The 26,489-nt window shown below is 44.7% G+C and overlaps 1 protein-coding gene across 5 annotated transcripts in view; it reads left to right on the forward strand.

Moving 5' to 3' along the window:
- The window catches only part of SRGAP2 (SLIT-ROBO Rho GTPase activating protein 2), a 101,163-nt gene that overhangs the window by 44,760 nt on the left and 29,914 nt on the right, over nt 1-26,489 (forward strand). For 4 of the 5 annotated variants that reach the window (XM_032203067.1, XM_032203070.1, XM_032203071.1 and 1 more), the window contains exons 4-9: nt 9,872-9,934; nt 13,263-13,478; nt 14,263-14,391; nt 19,068-19,292; nt 21,017-21,118; nt 22,005-22,202. In XM_032203067.1, the coding sequence (XP_032058958.1) occupies nt 9,872-9,934; nt 13,263-13,478; nt 14,263-14,391; nt 19,068-19,292; nt 21,017-21,118; nt 22,005-22,202 (933 nt within the window). The remainder of the gene's footprint in view (nt 1-9,871; nt 9,935-13,262; nt 13,479-14,262; nt 14,392-19,067; nt 19,293-21,016; nt 21,119-22,004; nt 22,203-26,489) is intronic. The other variant, XM_032203068.1, reaches the window with a different exon arrangement.

Here is a 26,489-nt window from a genome sequence, read left to right on the forward strand (position 1 = left end):
GCCATGCTGATAGTAAACCTGCAAATTTTATTTTATGTAAGAAACATAACGCAAACCTTATTTTTATAACCTTGTGTGAAAAATTGCCCAGCTAGGTCTGGAAATGCTCTGATTTAATGCCTGTTATTTGGAAGTCTGGGGAAGATTATTTTTTATGTTTGTTTGGAAAATACTTTTTTAAAGTTATTCAGGTATCAGACTGCCTTCAGGTGGGTACAGTAACTTATACTGAGGAACTATGCACCGGCTGGGTTGTAAATAATCCTGTGAAATACAGAAAATACGGTGATACAGAGATCCTCCTTTGCTGAGGGTGCTGGAAATAAAGTCCTGAAGCATGAGATCTTTTTCTTGAGCCGTTTGTGATTTAAGGCTTTCCAAAATCAGTGCTTTGTATCCTGCTGGGATTAAACAGGTGAGTGAGGAGGGACAGGCAGGGTAAATGGACGTGCTCGAGATCCCTTCGGTTGCCACACTCAAGCTGCTGTGTTGTGCACTGTTGGAAGTGGTGAGCTTTTTCAAGAGGGAGATCTAACTATAGCACGCAGCCCTAATCCAGCCTTGAAGGCTACGGAGGGCCTGGATGGGCGTGATAAGGATCACACTGGAGGGAAAAGCATCCTCGTGGGGGACGCAGGGTGGGAGCTGCCCGTGTCACCGCTGGAGCAGCGCCGAGCCCCCGGTGGGAAATCCAGGGCTGCCTTTGGGAGCTGTGTATGAGAGAGCATCTGCAGTGTTAGAGCTGTGGGATTTCGTCCCTTCCAGCAGCTGTGGTGGAAGATCTGATCATCAGGCTGGGACAGATTCCCACGTGCTGCGCTGCTGGACGCCCCTGAGAAGTGGAGGTGCTGCACGAGGACGCAGCCGTGCCAGGACAGCTTCTGGGAATGGGCGACCTGCTGCAGCCCCAGGGCCGTGCCTGCATCACCGTCGGGTTTTCAGGCTGCTCCTGTCTGCCGTGCTTGGGCTCGCCGTGCCGTAGGAGAGCCGCGTGGTCCGGCGCTGTCAGTTTTTCTGTCCGTGCCTTGTGATGAGGAGATCCCTCTGCAGGGCTGCGTCACAACGTGAAAGGGCTTATTTGTTTTGAGTGTTGGCTGGAGGTTTGCCAGCCACTTCAAAGCTATCTCTGCTGATAAGAGAAGCCGTGCGTGCTGCCAAAGGCAGCTCTGAAGTGGTGGTGGATGTACTGTGCATGGCGGTCACCATTCCTCCAACCTGCTGAAGTCGTAGGTCTCCTTCCAATGCTGTTCTCCTTCCACGAACTTCGTGCTTATTTTTTTTTTATTGAGGAAACACTTTTGTGTTGCACTGCAGGACGTTGTTGCTGCAGGGCTCGCTGGCTGTAGCAGCCGTGCAGATGAGTCCCGTTGGCACCAGCAGGAACCTGACGCTTGGCTTGGGCGGTGCTGCTGGCAGAGCGGTGAGGTCGGAGCAGCCTGCATTGGGACAAAGGAAAAGGAAGAGAAATGGAGAAATAAACAACCAGTCTCTTGTGCAAACACAACCAGGGGGAACTGGTGCAAATGCCTCAGCAACAAACTGCTAGGCTTTGGGAAGGGGACGAGGATCTTTTCTTTGTCCAGCATTAAGGATTTGGGGTTCGCACAAGGCTGGAGTTAAGGCGCTGGGGGCGCAGCCCAGCTTCGCAGTCCCTCTCACCTCTCCTCCTGGCAGCCTGCAGCGCTTTGATGTCAGCTCCCTGCGCACGCTGCTTTTGATTCCTCGATCTGCTTTTGTAGGGAGCGCTCCTTTGATTTCTTTCTGCTTACCTGTCTTAAGCACGGCCCTTTTATTTATATATTTATATAAATCTGTTCAACATTTTCTTCCGTTTGAGCTGATTCCCCTTTTGATTTCTCCCTTTTCACTCCACGCTTCCTGTCGCCCCATTTTTTTTTGTTTAATGTGACCCTTGACTTCTCTGCGTGGTGCAGCCTTTCTCCAGCCTCCTCAGTGTCCGTGTTCCTGGCTGTGCCACGAACCTTCCACGCTGTGTTGGTGCTCCTGCACTGAAAGCATTTGTCTCCTGCTCTATTTTTAACTTCGGGCTGCCTCCAGCAGCGCTCACTGGGAGGCTCGCTGGGGATGCTCACAGCAGTGACACCATCAGATGCATCCTTCATGCACCTTGGTGCAGCAAGAAGGGCTGCGTGCCCTGCAGATAGGTTGTGCTTTGGCTGCAGAGCATTGGTGTACACTGGTTCGAGATCCTGAATTGTATTTGTGGGGAGAAAGCCCTGTAAGAAGGAACGAAGAAAGCAAAATGGCTATTTTAAATTTGCTCCCTCATTAATACTTTCCATTGTGGAAAAAATCAGTTTATCTGTAGTGCACTGCGCAGTGTTTGATGTGAAATGAGAAATCTGCAATGAGTTTGTTAAAAGCCTGGCAGTAATCAAGGAAAAAGAATTAGTAATTCTCTTAAGGGGTCCTCGCTTAAGATGACCTACTTTACAGCTGCAGTATATCTCGTTTGCCACATTTGTACCAGAATATGAAAAATTTTAAAATATACCACACATGGAAAAGCTAAGCTTAAAAAAATGCACTGGTCATAATGCTGGGCATCTGTGAACATATTTTTCTAAACCAGTGTAAACAGGTAAATACACAAATGCCATAAATAAAACATCACTGAGGAGTACAATTATTATTTGCTCTGAGGGGAAGCAAGTGCAATTTCATGCATCTATCAGTAGCAAGGATAATCTAGTTTTGTGCCTCCCCAAAAAAATGAGGGCAATGTTATCATGTGAATCCTCACCGGGATCAGGTATAGCGGTGAATGTTTTCTGATAAGGAAATAGAAACGTTGAGTTCTTACCTTTTTTTCCGAAAGCCAAAGGACACAAAAGCCTGTTGTGAGACGATGCTCTCCGATTTCTCGTCGGCGAAATTAAATCTCCGCTTCCCTACCTGCGTATTTTTAGAGCAAATGGCACGGGGATAAGAGCTGGAGCAAGACCGGGTAGTGCTGGTGCCCGAGCAGCCTGCGCTGTGCCGGGGCCATGCAAGGTGGCATCAGAGCCTCTTGCCCGGCACGACGGGCAGGATACGGGAGGTGCAGCTGGAGTAATTTCCCTACCTAGGTTGCAGGCTGAAAATATCACTTCTGCGTATAGGCCGGGTAAGGAATATGCTGCGTTCGGCGCTCTGTAATAGTGTGAAAGCTGTGTGTTGGTACTGCGTTTTGTTGTCAATTTACTCTGCACTTGTGCTGTGTCCTGGTACAACAGCACGCCCGTCCCTGTGTTGCCCTGGTCTGAATTCAGGTCAGCCAGGAGCAAGGGACCAGCTCCTGTTAAACTCTGGGCCACCCCCCCAGTGACCCCTCTGGTCAGTCTGTCCTAGAGATGCTCCACGGCGTTTTGCGAGAGGGTGCAGAGAGCTGCTGGCGGAGCGATAACGCCCTGAGCAGCGTTGCAGGACATTGCACCTGGTGTCTGACAGGGCTTCGTCGCTCGCCGCTAGGTCTGGCCACCTTGGAAGCCCATTTCATGTATGGCCTGTTCAATGAGTGAGAATATAGCTGGCTTCGCAGCCAAAATGAATGCTCCCAGCCATAAGATTGCATGGTTTGGAGCTGAGAGCCTGAAGCACAAAATTCAATAACATCGGCTTAGAATACCAAAAAAAAGGGAGAAAAAAGGGCTGGGGGCTGGTTGGAAGCAAGTGTTTAAGCCCAGAGTACAGGAGGCAGCAGGGCGACAGGGTTTGCTGTAGGAAGGGCTTTTTCCCAGTACAATATTGTGCTGTGTGGAGAAAATTCCTTATTACTGACATAGTGGTGAAACAAATCACTAGCGAAATGGTGGAGAAAACTAGATAATGCAACTGTAATTTAAATGCGACTGACCAGTGCATAATGGATCATTAAGCTAGAAACTGATGATCTGCTGCCCAGAATATGCGTGTGTACTGAATCACATAGATCTCATTTTCCAAGCTTTTCTTTAAATTCCGGAGTGTTTGCCGCTTTAGGAGAAGTCTTTACACAACTCCTGTTCGGTAGGGCCGTGTGAGTCATGGCCGAGCACTTTCTCCCTAAAAGCTGTGGGAGAAACTTGGATAAAACTCGCGGTGGCTTCGTGCAGGTTACGAGCTTCACCGAGGGGATGCCCTTGTGAAAGACGTGTGACGTCCGTAACAAATGGACCGGGCTGGTGGTGATGGAGTGCGTCTGTACAGGGCAACTGCTCGATCGTTTAGATGAGCACACGAAGGTGATAAATCATATTTGTTACTGCATGTGAATGAATTCAAGGCAGGCCTATGTAAAAAGAAAAAAAAAAAGTACATTTTTGAGATTGTACCTGTAAAGAATTGTAAGCTTTTAGTAGCAAATTTTATTTAAGTGCTACATGCATGATCTTGGAAAATTGTACCTGGCAAGCCTCCTCTTTCACAAACTTTGTAAGGAGATCTTAACTAATGTGTAATAAATGTGCTGTGCTGTAATGGCAATCTAGACAGGAACAGAAAGGATCCCATGTTTCTGCAAATTCCATTGCTGGTCTCAGCAAGAAATCAATCCGCTTGCCTCCCTACTCCCACTGTTAATTTAAAAAACATTAGAGCATTTAATGCTAGTTTTCTACCAATGTAAATTTAATTAATCCTTTTTAAGAGATGTGGAGAAATGGCCTTGTTAGAGAACGGCTCTGAGACTCGCCAGGCTTGGGTTAGTTTCAGCCCCGTCAGACTGACGTAATTTCGGGCAGTTTTAGATAAAATCTCACCGCCGTGTTTTGTGTGTTCACCCCCACCAGCTGTGGAGCCCTTCCTTGCTGCTCTTGGGTCTCCAAGGAAAGCTCCTTGGGATCTTTGGGGTTTGTTTTGAGGCCGTCTCATCCTTCTGTCCAACTTGGAGCTCAGTTGGCAAGGCCTGAGGCCTGGGGCATAAAATACTGACAGCATTCCTGTGCTCCCTTATTTATTATCCCCCCCGAATATTTTGAAGCTGAAGTCGCTAATGTTGGGTGGAATGCGGAACAGCCAGGCGAGTGCTGCCGTAGATCCCAAAAACATCTTGATTAAATTAGAGGGGAGGTGGAGGGGAGGAGGGATGGACAAAGAGGCCGTTGAGAGGCTGGCACGGCGCTGGGGAGCTGCGTTCGGCTCGGGGTGGCAGCGGCCCACGGCTCGGCACTCGGGGCACACGCAGCCCTGACAAAAGAGCGTGTGTGCACGTGTGCAGGCACGTTTAGGGCAAATTCTGCTTTTGGGGGAGCTGAGCAAAAGGCTTGAGAACAGGCAGCTTGCAAGAAAAATCCCGGTGTTGGGAGGTAGCGCTGCTGGGCAGCGGTTGCTGCTGTCACCTTGCTGAAATAACTCAGGTTCTCTTGGGTGCTGCTGGTGATTTCCCTGATTTGGGCACAAAAGGAGGCCTGTGTGTTGCCTTCCTCATCGCCTGCCCCTGCAGTTTTGTGGGGACGCCCCCTCCCTACACGTTTATTATTGGAGCCGACCAGATGAGCCTTGGGTTGCTCAAGCCCTTCCGCAGGGCTTTTAAGGAGGGTACAGATACGTTGCAGGGGCAGCCAGGCATAGATAATAACAGAATTCATCAGATTTTCTTGTGCTCTCATTTATTGCTTTTTCCTAGAAGACTGGTTACAAAATTAATCATTCTAATCTCTCTGCCTTTGAGAAACGTGCTATAGGAATTGATGCACGGAGGGAGATGTTTGCAACTGCCAGGCTACAAACATCTTTTTTTTTTTTTTTTTCCCTAATGTCTAAGGCATTTCTTTTGGCTTTCCCAATCTAACAGCACTGCATCATCCAGTAGGTTCGTATTTACCAGCCTCTGCCTGCTCGACTTTCCTTCTAAACCTTTTTTGGTGAAATCTGTACTGGGGAGCAACATGAAATTAACAGTGTTGATTGCTTGGCTCTTATTTTCGTGACACCTGTGATTTGTCTTAGGTTCATCCTAATCCTAATTTTTTTCCAGTCCTGGAATCTGGCAGTTTCCTTTTTGAGAGCTCATTCAGAAACACAAAGAATTTCATGTTCTGACAGTTTGGCACTTGCACGTCTTCCTTTCCTCCTCAACCTGGATATGCATTAAAATATTCATTTTAATCTATCTCACATAATTGATGCTTCAGCAGTTTGTATGATGAATGAGCAATTTTATGGAAGAAATAAGCAAAATGGGCTGAAAAGAGCTGGGTGAAAGGAAGATGATTGGTCCGGTCCAGGCAGCTCGAGCAGCGCCGTGAAACAGATTGCTGAAAAGCTCCTTCTGTGTGCTCAGCTCAGCGCTCGGGGCACTTCAAACAGACCTCGCCAGTCACTTCCATTCATCATCCAGCACTGAGAAAAAGGCAGTCACAAAATCTCTGCGACCCAGATCGCTGTAATGATGAGCAGCAACTTGAGCAGTTTTCTGCTCTCGGTGGTGGAAGCAGCGTAGGAGTGGTTACTGCAGTGTCTGCTGGGATTGGGAAGACTGGGAGTGATCCACTTTCCTTTTTTTTTTTTTTTTCCCTCTTTTGTAAATTAGAGACTCAGAAGGAGGATGCTCCCCTTTGCCAGAGCTTGTATCAGACTCCTGTTTTTCCAGTAGGCCATCTGGCCGCCTGGGGAGCAGGTTTAATGTGTGAGGCTGGAGCACAGGAAGATGCAAAGCACGCGAGCTCCTGGCCGGGATGCTCCTGCTTCTGCATCTCGCCCTCGCTGCTGGAGCCCCGTGGGGACTGGAGCAAAGTGCCTGCAATCTCAGAAACCTCCCTGCAGTGCTGAGCTGGGAGGCATTCAGACAAGGATCGTTTAATTTTTTAATTATATAATCTTTCTCCTTTTGCTTTTTAATTTATCATCGAGGCATGTGGAAAAAAAATAATGGTATCTCGACGTCTTAGCCAGAAATACTGGTTAAGTGTGGGTTTGCCTGTTTGCGCTGCCTTTTTTATCTTTTTCTTTTCCTGTGTTTGTAGGCATAAATAATCTGGAACCTATCAAATTTGCTTAACTCGGTAGCTATTATGTACGCCTAACCTGCAGAGCATGAGGGCTCAATCAGGCAGGTATCGCGTTAGGAGGCAGCGATAACCGGGGGAAGTTATTCTTGCTGCACGTAGCAGGAGATGCACTTGGGCTTTTCTAATCAGTGGGAAAACAGGGATAAAATACTAGAGCCAGTGTTTGAGCCTACCTGTTTGTTTCTTTGTGAATAGCAGCATTGGGATGAAAAGACAGCCATCTGTTCTCTTCTCTGCTTTCTCCAGTTACTGATCTGGATGTCTTCCGTAATAAACCCTCGGAACAGGGGGAATTCAGTGCGCTTTATCTCCTTCCTGCACCTCGGAATCATTAGAAATATTAAATTACAGACAAGGGGTTGAAAATGTTAAAGATTGCACTGCTCAGACTGCGTTTCTGAGGTGTCTGTCATGAAACGTGAGCACCTGCTGCGGTTTTTGCTGGTAAAACGTTTTGTAGGAGCAAAGCTGTCGAAGTGGGCAGGCTCCTGCAGCCCACACAGGGCCATGGTACGTGGATGTCACTTGCAGGTGGGCCTGTCCTTGTCCTTCCCCTCCTTTCCCTCAGGGTACTGTGTGCCTTTGGATTTCTGTTTGGTTTTGACAAGGTGCCGTGTACAGCTGTGTCGGGATGCTCTGAATTTTTCCTTGTGGACGTTACAAAGCCTTACGGACAGACTGCAGCCCAGGAACTCTTCCCCAGCAGTACCTGGAGCCGTTCAGGTTCTTGTTCCCCTCTGCCAAACTGAGAGAAGCGTTTTGTCCGACGGCTGGCAAGGAACTGAAGGAGTTATCTCCCTATAGAGGCCCGTGCCATGCTTCAAGTACCAAATAATTGCCTGCTATCCTTAAAGGCTTTTTTGAGGGAGCTTCATATTGCATTTACAATTGTCGCCCAATGCTTTACAAGCAACAGCTACAAGCTGTTGATGGTTGGTCTCTCTCTTCCCCCCTCTTCCTTCTTTCACCTTAGAGGATGCATTGTACCCCCCTGAATCCCAGAGCCCTGGTGTTTTTACACGATGTGGCCACGTTGGCTGCTTTCTACAAAGAGGTGATTGTTGCCCAGCTCGGTGTCGGCACGGCTTTGGGTTTGCCTGGAATTTCAAAGTGATTGTCAAACCCGGTATGTGCACTGTGGAACGGGGTTAAAGCAGTAAGTTAAAATCATTTCAGCAGCGTGTTAGAATAAACAGGATAATGGTTGGGCCATCTCTTCTTGGACTCCTCAACAGCAGGGAAATGAAACATCTGTCTGGGTCTAACCGTAGCTTCATTGGCTTTAATCTCTTTCAATAACTGGAGGCTAAGAGGTGTAAATCGTATTAGAAATACAGAGATTTTTCTTGATCGTTGATGCTCCTGCTGCAGAAGAGGATTTGGAGAGGTCTGTGGGGGAGCAGCGTGTGCAGGGCAGCGCTGCATAGCAGGGCTGGAGCGCGGCGCTCGCCTCTCGGTGCCCTGCAAGGTGTGGCATTGCTCAGTGTGCCTTTTGATGTGCCTCCATTTCTCAGATTTTCTCATGGAAGCTCTTTAGAATGCGAATAGAAACAGTTTTAGTGTGAATCCTGTCTGTGATGAAGAGATGAATAGTGCCACTGAACTCACAAGGAAGCTGCTTCGCCCTTCTTTGCATGCAGCCTCTTCAAAGAGGGCTTTGCATACGGAGGTGCCATCCTCCAGTAATTAGGGATGTGACTCTTCGGGCATTTCAGTTGTTTATTAGAAAACCAGAAGCTTATCTGTTCCTTGTTTGTGGGTTTAGCTGAAGCCAAACGTTTGCCAGCGCCAGCTCTCCATCCACTTGTGTCCAGCTGCGATGTGGATTTGTTGACTGCTCACTACCTAGCTGGGAGTTTAAATAAATATATTTTTAAAATCTGACACTTGGTTGCAAGCTAGTTCAAGCGTCAGCCAGCTTTGACAGCCAGTTATGTCCCTCTGCAGTTTTTTGTTTTAATTCTAACGTTTTAGTGAAGGAAACAAGTTTGAATCATACAGCCTGAGGTTTAACTGCACATCTCACTAATGCGAGTGTCCCCTGGGACGGAGTCATTTATATTGATAGGGTTAAATTGTTTTGCATTGCAGTCCTTGTCATTTAAAACAACTAAATACGTATTAACACTGCGCTCAGATACAGGCTGGGGGCTGGGAGCTGGAGGACACTGCAACAAGGTCTCCCTCCTGGATGCATCCCTAAATATTTTGCCAGCCCCCACCTGAGAAGCCCCATTTTGTTCTGTGCTGGGTTGGCACTGCCAGCTCGTGATGGACGCGTGGTTGAGGGGCAAGGGGTAAGGAGCGGAGGGGCAGCAGGGCCATGAGCCAGATGCAAGGTCATTGGAAAGCAGCAGTGCTGCAGATGTGAGTGTAAAGGAGGTGCTGGCTGGCTTGTCCTCGCAGCCCGCAGAGCCTGGCTTTGTCAAGGAATCTCCTTACGCCAGCAAAATTGTATTGCCTCTTTTGTGATGGTAAGTGAAGGGTGTTCGTTCCTGATGGCTTTCTTACTCTGCATTTCTTCACCTTGCATATTCTAGCACATACCAAGCTGTCCTACATTCAGTATTACTCAATCCTGCTAAGATCAGAAAATCTAGGTGTTTCTAGTCCTGGTGACAAAAATCTCACGTTCTTTGGAAATTTCTTCGCCTCCACACTGGAAGGCTTTCCTGGCTGCACACATACAACATTTCAATTTATTAATATTGTTCGTGCAATTTGGCCGTAAGTGGCTCTGGGCAGAGCAGTTAGTGGATTTGCTAGCATAAATAGTGGTGTTTAATTGAGCCTAGATTATTTGTGGATGCAGAGCATGTTCACTTCCTCCGCCTTTTTGCCATCTTCCCCAATTAACTTTCATTTCTCTGTTTTTGTTGCAGAGTAAGGAAGTGGGATTGCAGCTCCAGGAAGACTTGATGAAGGTCCTGAATGAACTCTACACGGTAAATCAAACTGACTTCTTGGCATCGTTTCAGACAGAAGGAAGAAGTGTTTGACTTCTCCCAGCCTGCTGTTACAGCACAGACTAAGCGTCAAGACTGATAAATGCCTGCAGCCTTTGCGATTTGAGGCAGCCTGTGTACACCAGTCTGTGTAGCACCATAAATCTCACTTTTTCACTCAGCCTTTATATTGTTTCAGCTCTATAGGTGTTGGCTTCGCTTCCCAAAGATCTCACCTTAACACACACCTGCTGCTAGCTGCAGTGTTGGTTTTAAAAAGAGTAAGAGATGCTTAGAATTATCTCCTGATGCACTACAAATCTTTGGTCGGGTTGCCCCATGCCTGAATTGGATAAGCGTAGTGGTTTCGTGTGGTCCATTTCTGGAAATGAGCATGCAAAAGACAGCAAACAACTTCAGCAGCAGGGAGCCCACTGTGTTTATTTGTTCCTCAACTCTTTGAGCAAAACAGCTCCCTTTGGAGCAATAGCCTTCCATCTGTGCTTTTTGCTTCTCAGCCTATCCAGTGGAGACCTCAAGCAAGAGGCATTGCCTTGAGACAGAGAGGAATGTGTTCATAAAAGTTCATTTGCTGCTTGGGGATTTTTCTTACTGCGTAGATGAATGGAAGAGCCTGTTGTTTGGTTCAATTTTTCCTTTCAGCAGCTGTTACTGAGCTGGCTAGTTGTGTTTTAGAAGCAGAACCTGCTCACGGTTTTGTTGCTCAGATTGCTTTGTCTTTTACCCGCCCTTAATGGCACGCTGAGTCGTTACAGCGGGGTGCGTGGTCTTTCCTTTGCTCCTTCAAAAGATGATCCAGGGATGTTTCTCAAGTCACTTCGGGCAGTCAAAGTGAGGTTGTGAATCCAGTTCAGTCTTGCTGACCCTCCTCTGGGGGCAAAGAGGTTGCGTGTTGTTCGGCAGGGAAGCCAAGGAGGACTGGGGAGCAGCAGCGTGGTGGAAGCTGGAGGCACTTTAAAGCTGAGCCGTGGTTCCATGTGCTGTCACTGCAGTTGTTTTACAACAGTGTGGGCACAGTGCATTGTGCTCAGGTTCCTGAAAGGCAGACGATTTACTCGGGGTGTGAAGGTGGCTTTGTAAATGTATCGGTACCTGCCATCAGCTCTGCCTACTCTAGAAATTATTCTGTATTGGAGGGCTCGATCTGATTCAACTTCTGAGTCATGTGTTTGGATGGGATCCTAAGAGAGAATGCAGAGCTGTCTCTAAAGACAGACTTTCAGGAACTGAGATTTATTGGTAGGCCAGGTTCACGTGGCACTGCAGTTGCTGAGGTGACTGGGTAGAGGACATGTACAATCATTTCTGTATGCCCAGTTCTGAGAGAGCATGGAGCCAAGCACTGAGTCACGATAATTTCTCTATCCTTGGAAAATATTCCAGAATTCAGCCTTTGATAAATGAAAGGACATGGGATATGACTTTTCTCTTGTGTCAGAGCTAGGAACTTGAAATTTATTCATTCCTTCTGCTGTAAAATTTTAAATTGCCCCTTCACCAAAAATTTCATTTTCATTTGTAAAAGCCTCTTCTGTCGGTCATATTAAAAGGAATTCCTGCTGGAATCTATCACTGGGGGCTTGTGGAACAGCTTTTATCCGCAAACCAGTCTTGTTCTGTTGGCATCATCTCTCTTTTCAGGCAAAACGGCTGTCCATGAAATCGGGGAGCCTTTGCCTGGGCTCTTGACCCCAACAGGGACCCCACTGCCAGGCGTGGGGCAGGCGCTGGGCATGGCTGCCCATGCGGTGCTGTTAGCAGGATGAAATCAGTAACATTGGGATTTCTCTTCCTGCTTCTCTTGCTTTCTGCCAGTTCTACTTACAGTGACAGAGGAAGAGAAAGTACTTTGCATCTATTATTATAAATGCCTGCTTTATAGTCTAAGCATATGCAGTAGCTGCAAGTGTGTGTGTAAATTATTCAGGAAGTCTCTTTAATACTGGCTGCATTCACATTCTCTTTCATGTTTAAATACAACGTCTCTTTGTATCTGAGAACCTCTCCTGATCGCTGCATGGAGAGAGAGCATGCGTCCTACTTACGTAAAATTATGGCACGGTTCAAGCTAAAGTGGAAGAGGTATAAATGGGTTTTCATCTAAATTACCTTATTTGCAAGTGGGATCTTTAGTGAAGCTGAAACTTTGGGGTGTCTTTATGTAACTGTGCAGTTCTTGGCACCCTTTCAAAATGACATCAGAAATGCTTCCTTTGGTGTCTATATGTGAATTGCTTTGTGATTGTGGATAAAAATGTCACTTTATGTGTTATGCCCCCTTTTTTTTTCTGTTTTCTTAACGCAAAACTAGACACGAATATCCTCTCAGACAAATGTGTTTTGGTTTTGTCTTAGGGAATATTTATCTAGCCCTACTTACTTACTAAATAAGAGCTATAATAAAAGTTGTCCATGAAGTACAAGATCTGGGTCTCCTTGAGCAGAAGGAGACACACCAAAAATTATCTAACAAAAACAGATAAAACGAGAAGTGCTTTTTCATATCAAATTTGATTTAAACAAATTGAACCGGAGTTGCTTTGGCAGCAATTATGTTCAGACTTGATTTGCATACAGTTCCTTGAGTCTTGTGATGTTTAAATGACTGATTCATCTGGAGGAAAGACTGATAGCATCCCTTCTGAAACTGTACCTGGTGATGAAAAGCTATCATTTTCGAGCCTTGGCATGTAATTCTCTTTGAATAGTAAGGAGGCTGAATTTAGTCTCTCTTTTCGGGTTTTATGACTCCTTTATTGGACTGTACAAGAAGGCGCATGCCAAAACTAAACAAAGAAGCAGCTGCAAAATAATCCACTTTGATTTCAGATTTGTGTTGAGAGACTTTCGTGTCTTTTGTCGTGCTTTTTTTGACATGTGAAATTTCCCTGAGTATTTTGCCAGTTTGAACGCTTCTAACTCCCAACCAGCGACCAGATCTGACTCTCAAAGACCCTTGGACAGTGACCAGCTAGTTAGTATGATACCTTGCATTTATTACAAACGTGATGGATAGCTATTATGAAATAGTTAAGCAAACTTAATTTGGGGCATTTTATTGTCCAAATTCAAAAAATGTTCTTTTCTGGTAGCACGTGACTTATTTCTTAGGATTTTTTCTTCCTTCCCAGCTTGTGAGCTTTCCAGATACAGCTATAACAGTTCTGCCCTGAGACTTGGCAATGCAGCTAACATGGGAAGGAAAAAATTCTGTGTGCCTGATTAGTTCTACAGGTTAGGTAAGCTCATTTCTCCCTCAGCAAATCAAATGGGATGCTCTACAACTCTTGTGTATCATCTTTTGCAGGTTATGAAAACCTACCATATGTACAACGCTGACAGCATCAGTGCCCAGAGCAAGCTGAAAGAGGCAGAGAAGCAGGAAGAAAAGCAGATTGGGAAGTCGGTGAAGCAAGAGGACAAGCAGACGCCACGCTCCCCTGACTCAACTTCCAACGTCAAGTTTGAAGAAAAACACGTTCGACGAAGTTCTGTCAAGAAAATAGAGAAAATGAAGGAGAAGGTACTGCCATAGTCCTGCTGCTGCTTGTGTAGAGTGCTTGAGGAGGAGCCCTTTGCAGTAGCTCAGCACAGGAACTAACAAATTCCATCCTTTGTGACATTCAAACACAGGTCTCATTTTTTATGCAAGTTTTAAATATTCAGGTTTAGGAAAGGCAAAAGCTAGCAGCAGGTTTGTGTAAGGATAATTGAATATCCATTTATATTCTCCTAGGTTTTGCAGTCGTGTCACAACAATTAAAACAAGGGTGGAGTATGAAAGTAAGATCTGTCTTCTTGGAAGTCACGGTTAACGTGTTTTTTTCTTGTACAGAGTACAAGATTTTTGGCCAGGTCTTTTGTTTAATGTTTCATGCCAGCTTAATGCCTGACCTCCCAGTGGTACAGGGAGGCACGCAGTCCCAGGCTGGCTTCATAGGCAGAACTGGTTGCCTTGCAATTGGTCAGTCAGGTAGGTAGCTCAGTGCTAAGGCACCTAAGGTTTGTAAGGCACCTTGCGACCTGATAAACCCACCTTGTTCCTTCCTTCTTCCCCAACCACAGAGTCTGTTTTCAGATAAGACTTTAAATGCAAAGGTGTCTTATACAGCAATGTTTAATTACTTCAAAATAATTGATCTAAATTCTAAGTCTTTGAGCCCTGGTGAAACTGCAGTCCAAGTGAACTAGAACTGTGTGAGCAGGGTGAGGTTTGTTCAGTGCACTCTGTTTGCTGTTTCTAAAAATGCTGTTCTTGCTGCTGCACCTCTTTTTAAAACATATTCTGGTTTTGGTTTCTCTTTTAGCGCCAAGCGAAATACACAGAAAACAGACTGAAGGCTATTAAGGCAAGAAATGAATATCTGCTTGCTCTGGAAGCCACCAATGCGTCTGTATTCAAGTATTACATTCACGACCTGTCTGATCTCATTGATGTAAGTGCTGCTGCTCGGGTGCTCGCAATGAATATCATTGCCATTAACCCTCACACCTGCCTTTCCTTCTCCAACATCTTATACACCAGCACAACTGGCAACAGCTCTGCAGCTGTGGAGTGATGGCAGCCTAGAGAGTAACAACAGCATGATGATCTGTCATTAATCTGCTAAGTGAGCTTTTCTTAGATGTCACACTCCGTCTGTTACATAGATAGAAGCTTGCCCAATAAACCTGGCATTGAAACACGTAGAAAGAAGAGTTGCTTAGTTAAAATGAAACGGTTTCAATATCACGATGTTGCTTGACATTTTCTATTTACTATTTTAAGCAAACCCTCAACTCAAAGGCACATTTTAAAAAAGGAGAGTGTTAACTGTAATATCAGTATACCAGTTGGTAAAAGAAGTCAAGGACAGAAGTGTTTTCTGAAGCTGATTTTAACTGGTTTTCAGAAAAAAATCCTTGCATTTCAAAGTTAATGTTTCTGATAGCATAGTTTACAAGAGGGATGGATCTCCCTGCTTTTCAGACCTCCCGTTCTCTGATACCCCTGCCCACCAGCTCTACAGTAGCGTGATGCGTTTTTCTGTCATTGGGACTGCAGAGCACTTTGTCAGACCAGTTCTGAAAGGTGTCAGAAGAGTGTCAAAAATGATGGAAGTTCTGCTGCTAGCCCCTCTGCAGTTTGCCTGTCCCTCTCTGCAGAGGAACAAAGAAATAAACTGTCTATAGAAATTAGCCCCCTTCCCTTAGAATGCTCCATGCAGAAGCAGGGTGACGGAGCAGAAGGCAGAGGGAGCTTGTTCCCCAGCTGCCTACAAACTCTGTTTTGTAGCTGAATGAAAGACCCCAGTATTCCAGGGACCTCAATTCTACTCTTGGTGAAATGCAAAGGAAAAAAAAAAAAAAAAGAAAAAGAATCTCCCCTCTTTGAAAACTCTTGAAAGCCTGCTAGGAATCCCAGCATTCCTCACAAACACATCACTATTCCACTTCAGTGTGCAGAGCTGGAGTACCAAATGCAGTGAACATGTTGTGTCTGGGTCACTGGCTGCTGCTTGATCTCATTCTGTTTGCCAAGGAAAGCCCACTGCAGTCACTGCTAAAAACACTCGGTTGTGAAGCCTGAAGGGAACTTTCTTTGTAGGTGGGCAAGTAGCTACCAGAAGTGTGTCTAGTCACAGGCAATAAAGATCACTTGGATCACTGTTACTCAGTCAGCCGTTACATTACCTAACATTATATATAGCACATTTATTCAGCTGATCATAAAATCACACAAAATACACCTAGGTGCTTTTTAGGCATTTAGATATTTGTTTAAAACCTGTCCTTTGGAGGTCAGGGATTGCCTGTGTTTAAAAAAAATGCTGTTATTTCAAAATGTCGTGTTTGGTGGTACCAAAGAGATCTGTTTCCTTTATATCTGCTCCCTCTTTAGAAGAACTTTCTTGGTTAACATTGGATCAGCTTGAATATTGTCATCTTGTTTTGTTTTTTTGTGGTGGATTTTTTTCTGCTTTTGTTCTTTTTTTACCAGTGATAACTTTATATTCTTCATACTAACTCATACAAGGTGGGGATTCATCTCCCTGACATCAGCGGAATTTGTCTTAATGTTTTTCTTGAAAATCCTATGCATAGTTCCTCCCCCAAATATTGCAAATGTGCTTGTTTCAATTGTCTGCTAACAGACCGTTCTTAGTGCAGTTTTGTGACTCATAGAGCAAAAAATCCATTTAGATTTCATAAACCCCAAGCAATTTTAATACAGGCCTGAGATCTTTCAAGTAGTTCATTGACAAATAGAGGTTATCCAGCTTTGAAGGAAGTGTGAAGTGCTCTTCACTAAATGCTCTTGGCTGTCTGGGGCGGTGATGTAGGCAGGGTGCAGGACCAGAAGCCAAGCCTCTGCACTACATTGATTTCTTGTTGCTCCTCCACAGTGGCCGTCATGACACTGGGTCTGTGTCCATTCAGTTTATCAGAATGTTGCAAATTCTCAAAATCTTTAAAAGAAAAGTGTTATCTGCTCTGTTTACAGAAGGCATGGAAAGATACTGAACTTACCTGGGAGCACAGGAGATGTAATTCAGTTATCTCCTCGTTAAGACACAGTGAATATAGATTTACTAATGCCTTTGATCTGAAGGATTGAAAATTAACAATGATAACCATTGACGGTTATCTGAACCATCTGACTTAAATAAAAATGCAATTTTTAAGTCAGATCTTAATTCTTTTCCTTGATCTAATCGTTTGATATTGCAGCTGGAAATATAATATAAAAGCAATCTTCAGAGTTATTTATAAATCCTGTTAGGCCAAATGCCTTTAAACTGGTCAGATGTGTTCAGCACATTGTGTTCCAGTGTCTGTGGAAGGATAAGAGTGAGTTAAATCTTCATTGTGTGTTAAGAGCAATAAACTGACATAGCCCAGTAGTTTTGAATTCCCTGACTTTGGGGACAGAGGCAGTTCTTTGATGCTAATGCAATATTACAGTAATGGGGAAGCTTGTGTAAACGAGTATCTCATATTTATGGAAGGGTCACTAGGACAGATCTTTTTTTAAAAATGCATGGGTAAGTATGAGTCCTGGAGCTCACTTTGCTCTTCTAGGAATGAGTGTTTTATTGCTGTTTTCTCCATCCTTCCCTTTCCAAATGTAAATCTGGTGCCTGTTTGAAAACCTCTAACTGGCAAAGGGTTAATCAGCTGTCATGTTGGGAAGTGAATTTGAATGAGTTATCATTAAATTCTTATAAAAAATTGATTTCCTTGGAGAGCGATTCCATCAAACATTTATATAACCCAGAAAAGGGATGGCAAGACTGATAGGTTTATAAATGGGTATGCTGGACTTTTAAAAATGTTAAAGCGGGGGAGTGGGCTGAAAAATGTTTTCTGTCACTAGCTTCGATAAAATAAAGCTAAAATACTTTGGCATCTCACCATAGCCCTGCTGCTCGGTGAGGTGGGCTATGAAATACTGAGTCTCATTGGACTTCCCAGTCCCACCAGTGAGCTCCCCGTGCAGCAGAGCCGCGCTCCTTCCCGATGCGAGCGAGAGCAGGGAGGAAAGCTGGCCTCTCCGTGTGGGCATACAACAGCTTGGCTCACAGGGAGAAATGGGAGGCTGCTCCTCTTCAATCTGAGCTGATTCCAGTCGTGGCTGGCCTGTTGGCCCAACTCGGACTGGCTTTCTTTGGATCATTGCGGAGGGTGGCATTATCCTGAGCGTGCCAGAACCAGTGCCTTTGAAGGGCTGTTTATCCAAGGCTGCCTCCACACGTGCAAATTCTCAATCAACTCGCTTTTGTGTTTTTGGCTGCTGTTTGTTCTTTCTGATTGAATGCAGTGTCCTTTAATTCTCTGCCTCCAGTCTAACCAGCAAGCGCTGCTCTTTTTACAAGGCTCCACACCTGCCACAGCGCGTTGGCACAGGAGCCAGGCATCTAGCAGTGCTTGGAGACAAATCTGGGGAGAGCTGGGGATGGTCTGCTAGTCAGGCACTCTCTTCTCTCTCCCTCCACCCATCCTTTCTCTCCTTTTTCTCTTCTTTTTTTTTTTTTTCCCCCCGCGTTTACACACAATGACAGTGATGAGACCCAAATGATGGGTGAGGAGGAGATTTCATGTGAATTTTGCTTACAGAGCAGCATAGCAATCAAGCAGATGGTCTCTTTCTTTCTTTTTGGATATTCTCCTAGCATATGTAATCTTGTTTGTAATTCCAAGAAGGTGGGCTCCTTTCTCGCTCACTTTATTAGATGCCTGAAAAATTCAGGCTGTTTCTGATCAGCTAATGAAAAGCGCCTTTCTCCCCTATGGTACATTAATACTTGGCTGTGCAGCCGCGGTGGAGATGAAGCTGCCTGATTGTCTTGCAGTGACATCATCCTCATGTCGGTAGTAGCCAGGAAATTCTTGACTGTGACCACTTTCTGCTTGAAAGTTTTTGCTCTTCTGTTTCACCCCAGCAATGAAGTCACCCCAGCCGATCGCTGCTAGCTTTTTGGCTGGCTCTGTTCTTTATGTCTGAGACTCTACAGGTCGTGTTCTTGCTTCCTGAAGTACACTGAATTAAGCAGTTTTCTCTATCCTTACAGAAAACTGAGTGGAATCATTCAGATGCAGATTAATCTTTGCAGATGATCCAAATCCTGTGGCTTGTTTCTTCCTGTAATACATATTGCATTGTTTTACTTAGAATAATTTTATTGAAGGATTTTGGACTGCTTTCAATGAGAATCAATGCCACTGAAAAAATTATTTGAATTTAAAGAAATACACTGTCATACCAGCAAACATGCCCACTTTTAAGGTGCTTTTTCTTTTTTCCAAACAGAACGAAAGGAGGTCTCTGGTACTCCATGAGAACTCCCCAAACTGTTATAATACTTTTAAGTTGTGCTCTTCGTGGAGGCAAATTGTAACATGATGTAGAAATTTGTATGGGATTATAGGCTCAGTTCTGCTTAGGGATGACTTCAGGGATCCCTTATCAAGATTCCTCTGCAATCAATGAGATGGGAGACTGCTGTGATAGCTAGGAGAGAAAACAACCATGACTTATCCACTTACATAACTTCTAGCCTTCTGGAAACATTTTATCTTTCATTTCAGAATGCCTTCGCTTATTCATATGGAATTGTGTGTGTTTTTCCAGCAGTGTTGTGACCTGGGGTACCACGCTAGCCTCAACAGAGCTCTCAGGACATTCTTGTCTGCTGAGCTAAACCTGGAGCAGTCGAAGCACGAGGGGCTGGATGCCATCGAAAATGCTGTTGAGAACCTGGATGCCAACAGTGATAAGCAGCGCCTGATGGAGATGTACAACAATGTCTTCTGTCCGCCCATGAAGTTCGAGTTTCAGCCGCACATGGGTGATATGGTCAGTTTATGGTCATCTGGCTCTAGCTCTGTAAACCCTTGCAGCTTCCCCTCTGCACTTCCTTCATCTTTGATAGATGGACCTGCTAAAAGGCCACCTGTTGGGCTCTATTTCTGGGAGCTGGAAGGGATCCTTAGAAAAGAGAGCTGATAGGAAGAGTAAGCAGTGGCTCATTATATAGATGTCTGAATGCAAGTGACCCTCACTTCTTGATTAGCAAAGCTACTGAAGACAGAAATGCTTAATTTGGCATAATACTAAATTCAGATAGGGAACAATGTTTTAGCCTCTTGTTGAAGCCACTATTAACTCCTGCAGTCTGAGACAGGCCCTGAAGTTAGAGATGTGAAGTGTGATCTGAAAGATACTCATCCCACACTTCAGAAAGTAGCTTTTGATGGTCTCATCTGTGCCAATGCATTGAGCTGTTTAGTTTTCCTAATACTGTTGTCACAAAGATGAAGGAAGACAGCTAGTTTGGGTTAAAACATTAAAGTAGTGTAGGTAAAGCTGGTCAAGGCAGACAGAGGATTTTAATTTTTCTCATAGAAAATCTCTCTTGTGGTAGGTTTCCCAAGATAGCAGTTAGATGGCTGGGAACCATTTAAATCACAGAAGTTGAAACCAGTTCACAAATCTGAATAGGGATGCACGTACAGTGTATTAATTTGGCTCAATTGCTTAGTTTTCTAGATTATTCTCACAAAGATTCAAGAAAAACTGCAAGGATTGTCTCTTGCAGCTACCTATTCTTTTGTTCTAAGAAATACAGTCACTGCTTAAGGTTCCTCTTTGTCCTGGCCTTCGTAAGTGAATCCCTCAGACAGCAAATGACATTTCTTGTTTTTTTCTGCACAGCGGTAGTATCCTGTAAGATACTAGGAAGAAAAAATTACCTGCAGATTGTCACTCAGTTAACTGCTCACGTTTGCCGAGTCATTTATCTTATTTCACTTGTTTCTTCTCAAGGCCGAATTAATGTTTATAAATGCAGGCTGATAGACTTGTTGAAATGGTTCTGCTTATACCAGATTGAATATGTGATTGTGTATGTGCATGATAAAACTCCAGCAATGTCTATCTTTAAAAGTAGCCTTATACAATGAAATCAATGTTTTCCTTTAAAAAATTCTGGAAGGAAAGCTACCTCGTGCTGTGTAGGACAGCTAATTATTAACAGCACAGGGCAACCCACTGTTCTGGCATTTTCGATAAGTACCTAACCCATTCTTTTCTATTTAAATTCCTCTGAATTCATTAAATAGTGAGTTCTACCTGTTCCTGTAGGTACAGGTAGGTCAGCTAAACATGCTGAGCTTGCTGTGCCTCAGGATGCTTGGCTAATAGCAGCAAGTTCTTGATGAGATACAAGCACACTCGCTTCTCCTGGGGGTTTTAGAGTGTGATTTAGCCTAGTCGCTGTGATAAAGCACCCTCAGACTTCCAGAAGATATGAGTACCTTGCCTCAGTGAAAGAAGTTGATTTTTTCTAGATCTTTTGAGATGTACACATTCTGTCTCTTTCATTCAGTTCTAAAGACAGTCAAGAAGTGGACTGGAATTTGGTCAAATACATTCCTTTTCACTGATGGAAATCCAGAGTTAGTAAAGATTTAAAATGAGGCATTTTAGATTATGTTTGTTTATAATAATAATGAAGTGATTAAACTGTTCTTGATTACTTTTTTTTTTTTTCCTAAAAATGATGCTTTTTTCTTTTCCAGGAGTCCCAGCTGTGTGCCCAACAGCCAGTGCAGAGCGAGTTAGTGCAGAGGTGCCAGCAGCTGCAGTCCAGGTTATCTACACTAAAGATTGAAAATGAAGAGGTGAGCTAATCAACCCAAATCAACAAGCCTTTTACTGCTTCCACGGGGCAGTGAGGACTAATTAAGAAAGAATGTAGTTGCTGTGGTCCTCTTTTATGAAGGCTTATGGGAAAATTCAAGAATAAGGCAGTTGAGGCCAGTAGTATGTTAGGTTGTGATTTTGGATGAAAGCTGAATGCACGCAGAGGAGCCCCTAAAATACATGCACATTTCTCTTTTCCCCATCCTTAAATTGCTAGGACTGGCTTTGTTGCAAAAGTTGTATTTGGATAGTTACGAGAAAGAGGTGAATGTAATGTTTTGAAGTGAAGTTGGTGAATTTGCATAACCAAAGGTAAGATGTTTTTTGTTTAATTGGTCATCTAGGGTGAGAAGAGCAGATCACTGGCGTTTGTTTATGAATATGTCAAAATGCCTCATCTGCACTTCTGTTCAAGAATTTTTAATCCTTGGGCAAAATTTGTGAACTCTTAACGTCTGGTAAATTGATCCTGGCCTTCAGAAAACAATTGCAGTGTGACAAAGCCTTTTTGTAATCTAACATTTCTCTTATACCCAGTAGATGTAATTAGAGAAGTAAGATGTTTACGTTGTTCCTCCAGCACTCTTTGCTTTGAGGTTAAATTTCCCTACTTTCTCACCCCAGCCTGTGGGATTCCAGCTCTTTTCACACTGCTGGCACATTCAGTGTGCTGCCAAGCCTTTGTTCTTACAAACGGTGCTCTGTTAGTGAGCAGAACTAGTATTTCTTTTATGGCCCACAGGACATGAAACAAGTAATATTTGTTTATTAGTAAAACACTCTGGGGTACCATTAACTATTTTTTTGTCTTCCATTTGCAACATATCTTCTTTTTTTTCATACACTCTTACTCTTGCTGGACAGGTTAAGAAGACCATGGAAGCTACACTCCAGACGATCCAGGATATAGTCACAATAGAGGACTTCGATGTCTCAGACTGCTTTCAGTACAGCAACTCTATGGAATCTGTTAAATCCACAGTCTCAGAAACATTCATGAGCAAACCAAGCATTGCCAAGAGACGGGCCAACCAGCAAGAGACAGAGCAGTTCTATTTTACAGTAAGGAGTTAATTCGTGGTGTGAGCATGTGTAATGTTTTTAGAATGATACTCACAGGAGAGAGCAAAATAATGCTATCACCTTACAAAAATGCTTCTGTAATTGATTTTGGCCAAGCAGAGTTAGCGTATCAGGTTTTCAAAACAGGTGCTTTGAATTCTTTACAAATATATAGGGATACATTTGTCTGTTGCTGCAAACTTAGAAAGGATAAGTTGTGTAAAATTTGATTTCTCCTCCATCTAAAAAAGAATTATCTGAAAGAAAACTTAATAGCTTGTAAATATCAATTTCAAACGTAACATAAACGAAAAGAATGTTTAGCTCTTTCTTTATTACCCTCTTAAAATTTCTGTAGTTCAAATAAGCTTTTAATTGAGCCAATGCATTTGTACAAAACACTAAGAGCTTTTTATATTGAATTTCATACCAGACTGTATGTTTGTTTTTCCTAACTTAGATTTATGTTAAACTGTTGAATTCTCTTCCATTTCAAAAATATTTCCAAAAGAAGCTGAAAATCATACGTCTTATCTTGGTTTGGGCATCTTTTGCTATAGTTATTGCCCTCTACATTTCCGTTTCTAAATTGGTGTTGCTTACTACCAATTCTGAAGTTTCTGTGCAAATTAAACCTGTCAGCTGGTGTATGTCAGGCCTTGATTAAAAAAAAATAAATCAAAAAGCCTCCCTAGAAGGTGAACCTGGTAATTGAGAATAGTAGGTGGAGAAACCAATTCAATTAAGAAGGGATTGACCAGCCTGCCCATGGTTATGAAACTAGAAAAATGATTTTTTAATTGAACTCTAAGTGATCCCTCCCTAGAGAGAGGGGCTATTATGTGATCAGGCAGGAGACAAGCCCAGGGCTGTATCTGGCCGTGGCTTTGGCATCTCCTCGTGTTAGTGCCCTGCTCCCCGAGGGCTGGGCGCTGGAGCCGCTGCGGGGCTGCAGGGTGCAGGAAAAGAACCATCAGCAGGGCAAAGCTGTTCCCTGACTCCTCTGCTGTTGGGCAGACCTGCAAATACCCCTTTTATGGGTTTCAGGCCGTGGATCTGCAGGGAGCAGTTACTGCAGCATGTGTGAGAAGATGCTCGGAGGAGGAGTATAAACGAGAGCGGCAGAGCTGAGCAGCGACAGGGGCGAGGCTTTCTTTGTGCAGTGAGAAAAGCACAGTGCACGAGCAGTGCATGCACGCTGTGCGACCTGCTGGGGAATGTGAAGGGAAAGGAAAATCCTGGTTTGAAAGAAGGCTCCATGCTGTGATGTAGCCCCAGCTGGAAGTGCCCCGTGCTGTACTGCTGGTGGGGCAGGGCTCCTAGGTGGATGAAGTGGGCACCGAATTGAAGCACAGACTGCAGCAGCTGCGTGTAGAGGCTCATCAGTGCGCACTTGTGCTGAGACAGCTCTGTTGTCAGAGCTCTGGAGGAAGATTTGTATGCAGAATAGACGCCTGAACCTCCCTGTGCTGGTGGAAAGCAGGAAGGATGCCTGACTGCGTGCTGAGCTATCGCAGGTAGCCACAGCGGGGACGCAGCAGGGAGCTGGAAGCCAGGGGCACATCCTCAGTGCCTGGCTGCAGCCCTGCTGCCTCCCACGGCTGTGCCACGATGCTCTGCGGGGCCGCTGCCCTTGTCACTGGCTCCCCACCCTACCCAGGAGGCAAACAGGAGAATGAAAGATTTGATTCTCCTTACCTCCAAGGCCAGGGATGATTTTAGTTCTCAGCTGAGATGTTGTCTTTTTTTGTCCTCTAGAAAGATGAGAACCCGGTACAATGCTCATTCTGTGAAGCGCCTTAAAAATGAATGTAAATTTATCATTACCAACCCCTTAAGACGTGAGGAATTATTCCACAAAATTCCCCTGCTCGTCAGTCTGGCAGAAATGTCACCCTGCTTCTGTCCCCGTGCCACTGCTCCCACGTTCAGCCGCCGGCTCCGATTCCCCCGCGCCCTGAGCCGAGTGCCTGGGCTGGGCCGAGGGAGCTGCGCAGCTTTCGGGGCTGGAGGCAGGCAGGGACATGGGACAGCAACAGAAACTGGTTTTCTGTATAGCCCCCAAAGCGTGACATCTCGATTCCTGCAAGGAAGATGAGGCCTAGTTTGCGTGTGGCTTCGTCGTGCCTTTTACCTGCCCACTGGGTCGTGCTGGAGAAATCCTGAAAGCAGTTTGGGCTTGGAAGGGGCGGCAGTTGCAGGCTTCTGAGGAGGTGGCGAGCACAAAGTGCTCACTATCTCCAGCTAGCAGCACATCTTCACCTCTTTCTTCTTTACGATGTGGAAATAATGTGACTTGAGGGTGCTTCTCCTGCCTTATCTGATCGTACTTCGTCGACTCCAGCAGTACAGTCAGAAATGAAATCCTGAGGAGTTCTTCAGTGCTTTGATTTTTTTTTTTTTTATTAAGCCATGAACTGAATGCTAGTGGATCTCTGTAATTCATTTGACAAAAAGCCTGCAGCCTTATTTTGAAATTACTTATTTTTTTCATCAGTGTACTGCTAGCTGGCAGGGTACAGAATGTTAGGCATGAGGAAGTATAAAGAACAGAGGAAATATGTGTTCCTAATTGAAAGGAACCCTCCCTTTTTCCCTTGAAAACCAATCCCTGCTGCTCCTCCGTAGGCAGGCGATGTTCTCAGTGCGACCGCCGCAAATGCGTCAGAGCCCCAGCGGTCGGAGGAGCGCCCGCACGTGCCAGAGGTCACCAAGCCCGGGCAGGGAATCCAAACCTGCCCTCTCCACCCCAAACCGTGGCCCCCAGGCAGCAGCGGGCAGTCTCAGGTTTTATATCTGCTTCAAAAGGAAGCTCAGCTCTTCTCCAAATCAGGTTGCTTTGCAGATCTTTAAGCATCTGCTGGAGCTATTTTGAGAAGAGCCTCCCAGTGCTTCCATCTCTTCGCCGGAGCTTGGCTTTGAGACAGGGCGCTCGGCACCTTCCACAGTCAGATTTATCCTCAAATCCCCGCTTCAAATTCTCAGGTTCTTTTTGCAGCTTACTCTCGTCACGTTTTCTTAAGTCAAAATTGACATAAAAATTTAACCGGTTAAGGAAAAACACAGAGGGCTTGGCAAACAGGTTCTACAGAGAAATTCTAAAAAGTGATAGTTTTTTTCCATAGTGATCACGCTTCCTGTGTTCTTCTAGAACAACAACAAAAAAGTTGAAGTTTTAGAGTAGGAAGCAGGAAGTGCTGAGACTCCCCAAAGGGACTTAATTCTTGTGAAATTTGTGTTCCAATTCCATCAACCAAAGGGACATAAACCACAGACTTCAGCGGTTAATTAAAGCTCCAGCTCAGTCATTTTCGACTTTCTTGTCCGTACGCATGACTGCCAGAAACTAGACCAGCCCCTGGAAGCTTCCCCCCATCAATATTTCTCAGTATCTGTTCACATTGCTCCTCGATTCTTCCTATCCTACACGTAGGCTGCCATTCTTACAGCCTGCATAGGACAAGCATGGTCCAGGGCACTCTCGCAGCTAAAATGCCATTTTTTACCTTAAAGATTTGCAGTCCAGTTTGGCAATACCAGGCCAGAACTGGGAGGAAGTGAATGGAATTGGGAAAGCGTAAGGCAGGAACAGAATCTTGCGTTATTAAATGAAAATCCTTTCTGTGTGTTTGTTTTCCTAGCTCGATTTTTTTAAATATCTCATGTTTCTAAAGAATGGTCTGTGGTATTTGCAGAATTCTGTGCTATTCATGTGTTTTTGAGTGTAAGCACATCCTAATTATAATGTGGCCAGCTACTGTGCAACAGAGTATTTCATGTGCTGCAGCACAGTGAAGATAAATAATGCTGTTCTGAGCTGCAAAAGAGATGAAAGAGCTGTAAAAATAGCATTTGCAGAGCTGTGAAGAATCAGAAACAAGTGGGAAAAATGACTGTATGATTGTATAATATTTCACCGAGACAACAAATCTGAACGTAAATAATATCTTTATTTGTTGTGTCCCATTTCCCCCACCCAGCCCTGTGTATCATCCAGAGTGGAGGCAGACACAGTATTTGACAAGTAAAGTGGGGTGAGAGAGGTTAAGTGAGAGAATAAGCACAGTAGCAGCCTTTTAGTTTGTTAAAACAGATTGCTCATTCAGCTGGCTGTGACGCGGGAGGGAAGTGCATTTCCACTGCGCCCTGTCTGAAGAGGAGATGCTTGACAGCTTCTCAGATGCCTGAGAGATGCCAAACATGCAGCTGATTGCACAGTGCAACAATAGGGAGTACGCTGCGGATATGTATGGACCGAGCTTCGCATTTGCCAGGCATTTAAAGCAG

Source organism: Aythya fuligula, chromosome 25 (genome assembly GCF_009819795.1).
Source record: "Aythya fuligula isolate bAytFul2 chromosome 25, bAytFul2.pri, whole genome shotgun sequence".
Classification (NCBI taxonomy): Eukaryota; Metazoa; Chordata; class Aves; order Anseriformes; family Anatidae; genus Aythya; species Aythya fuligula.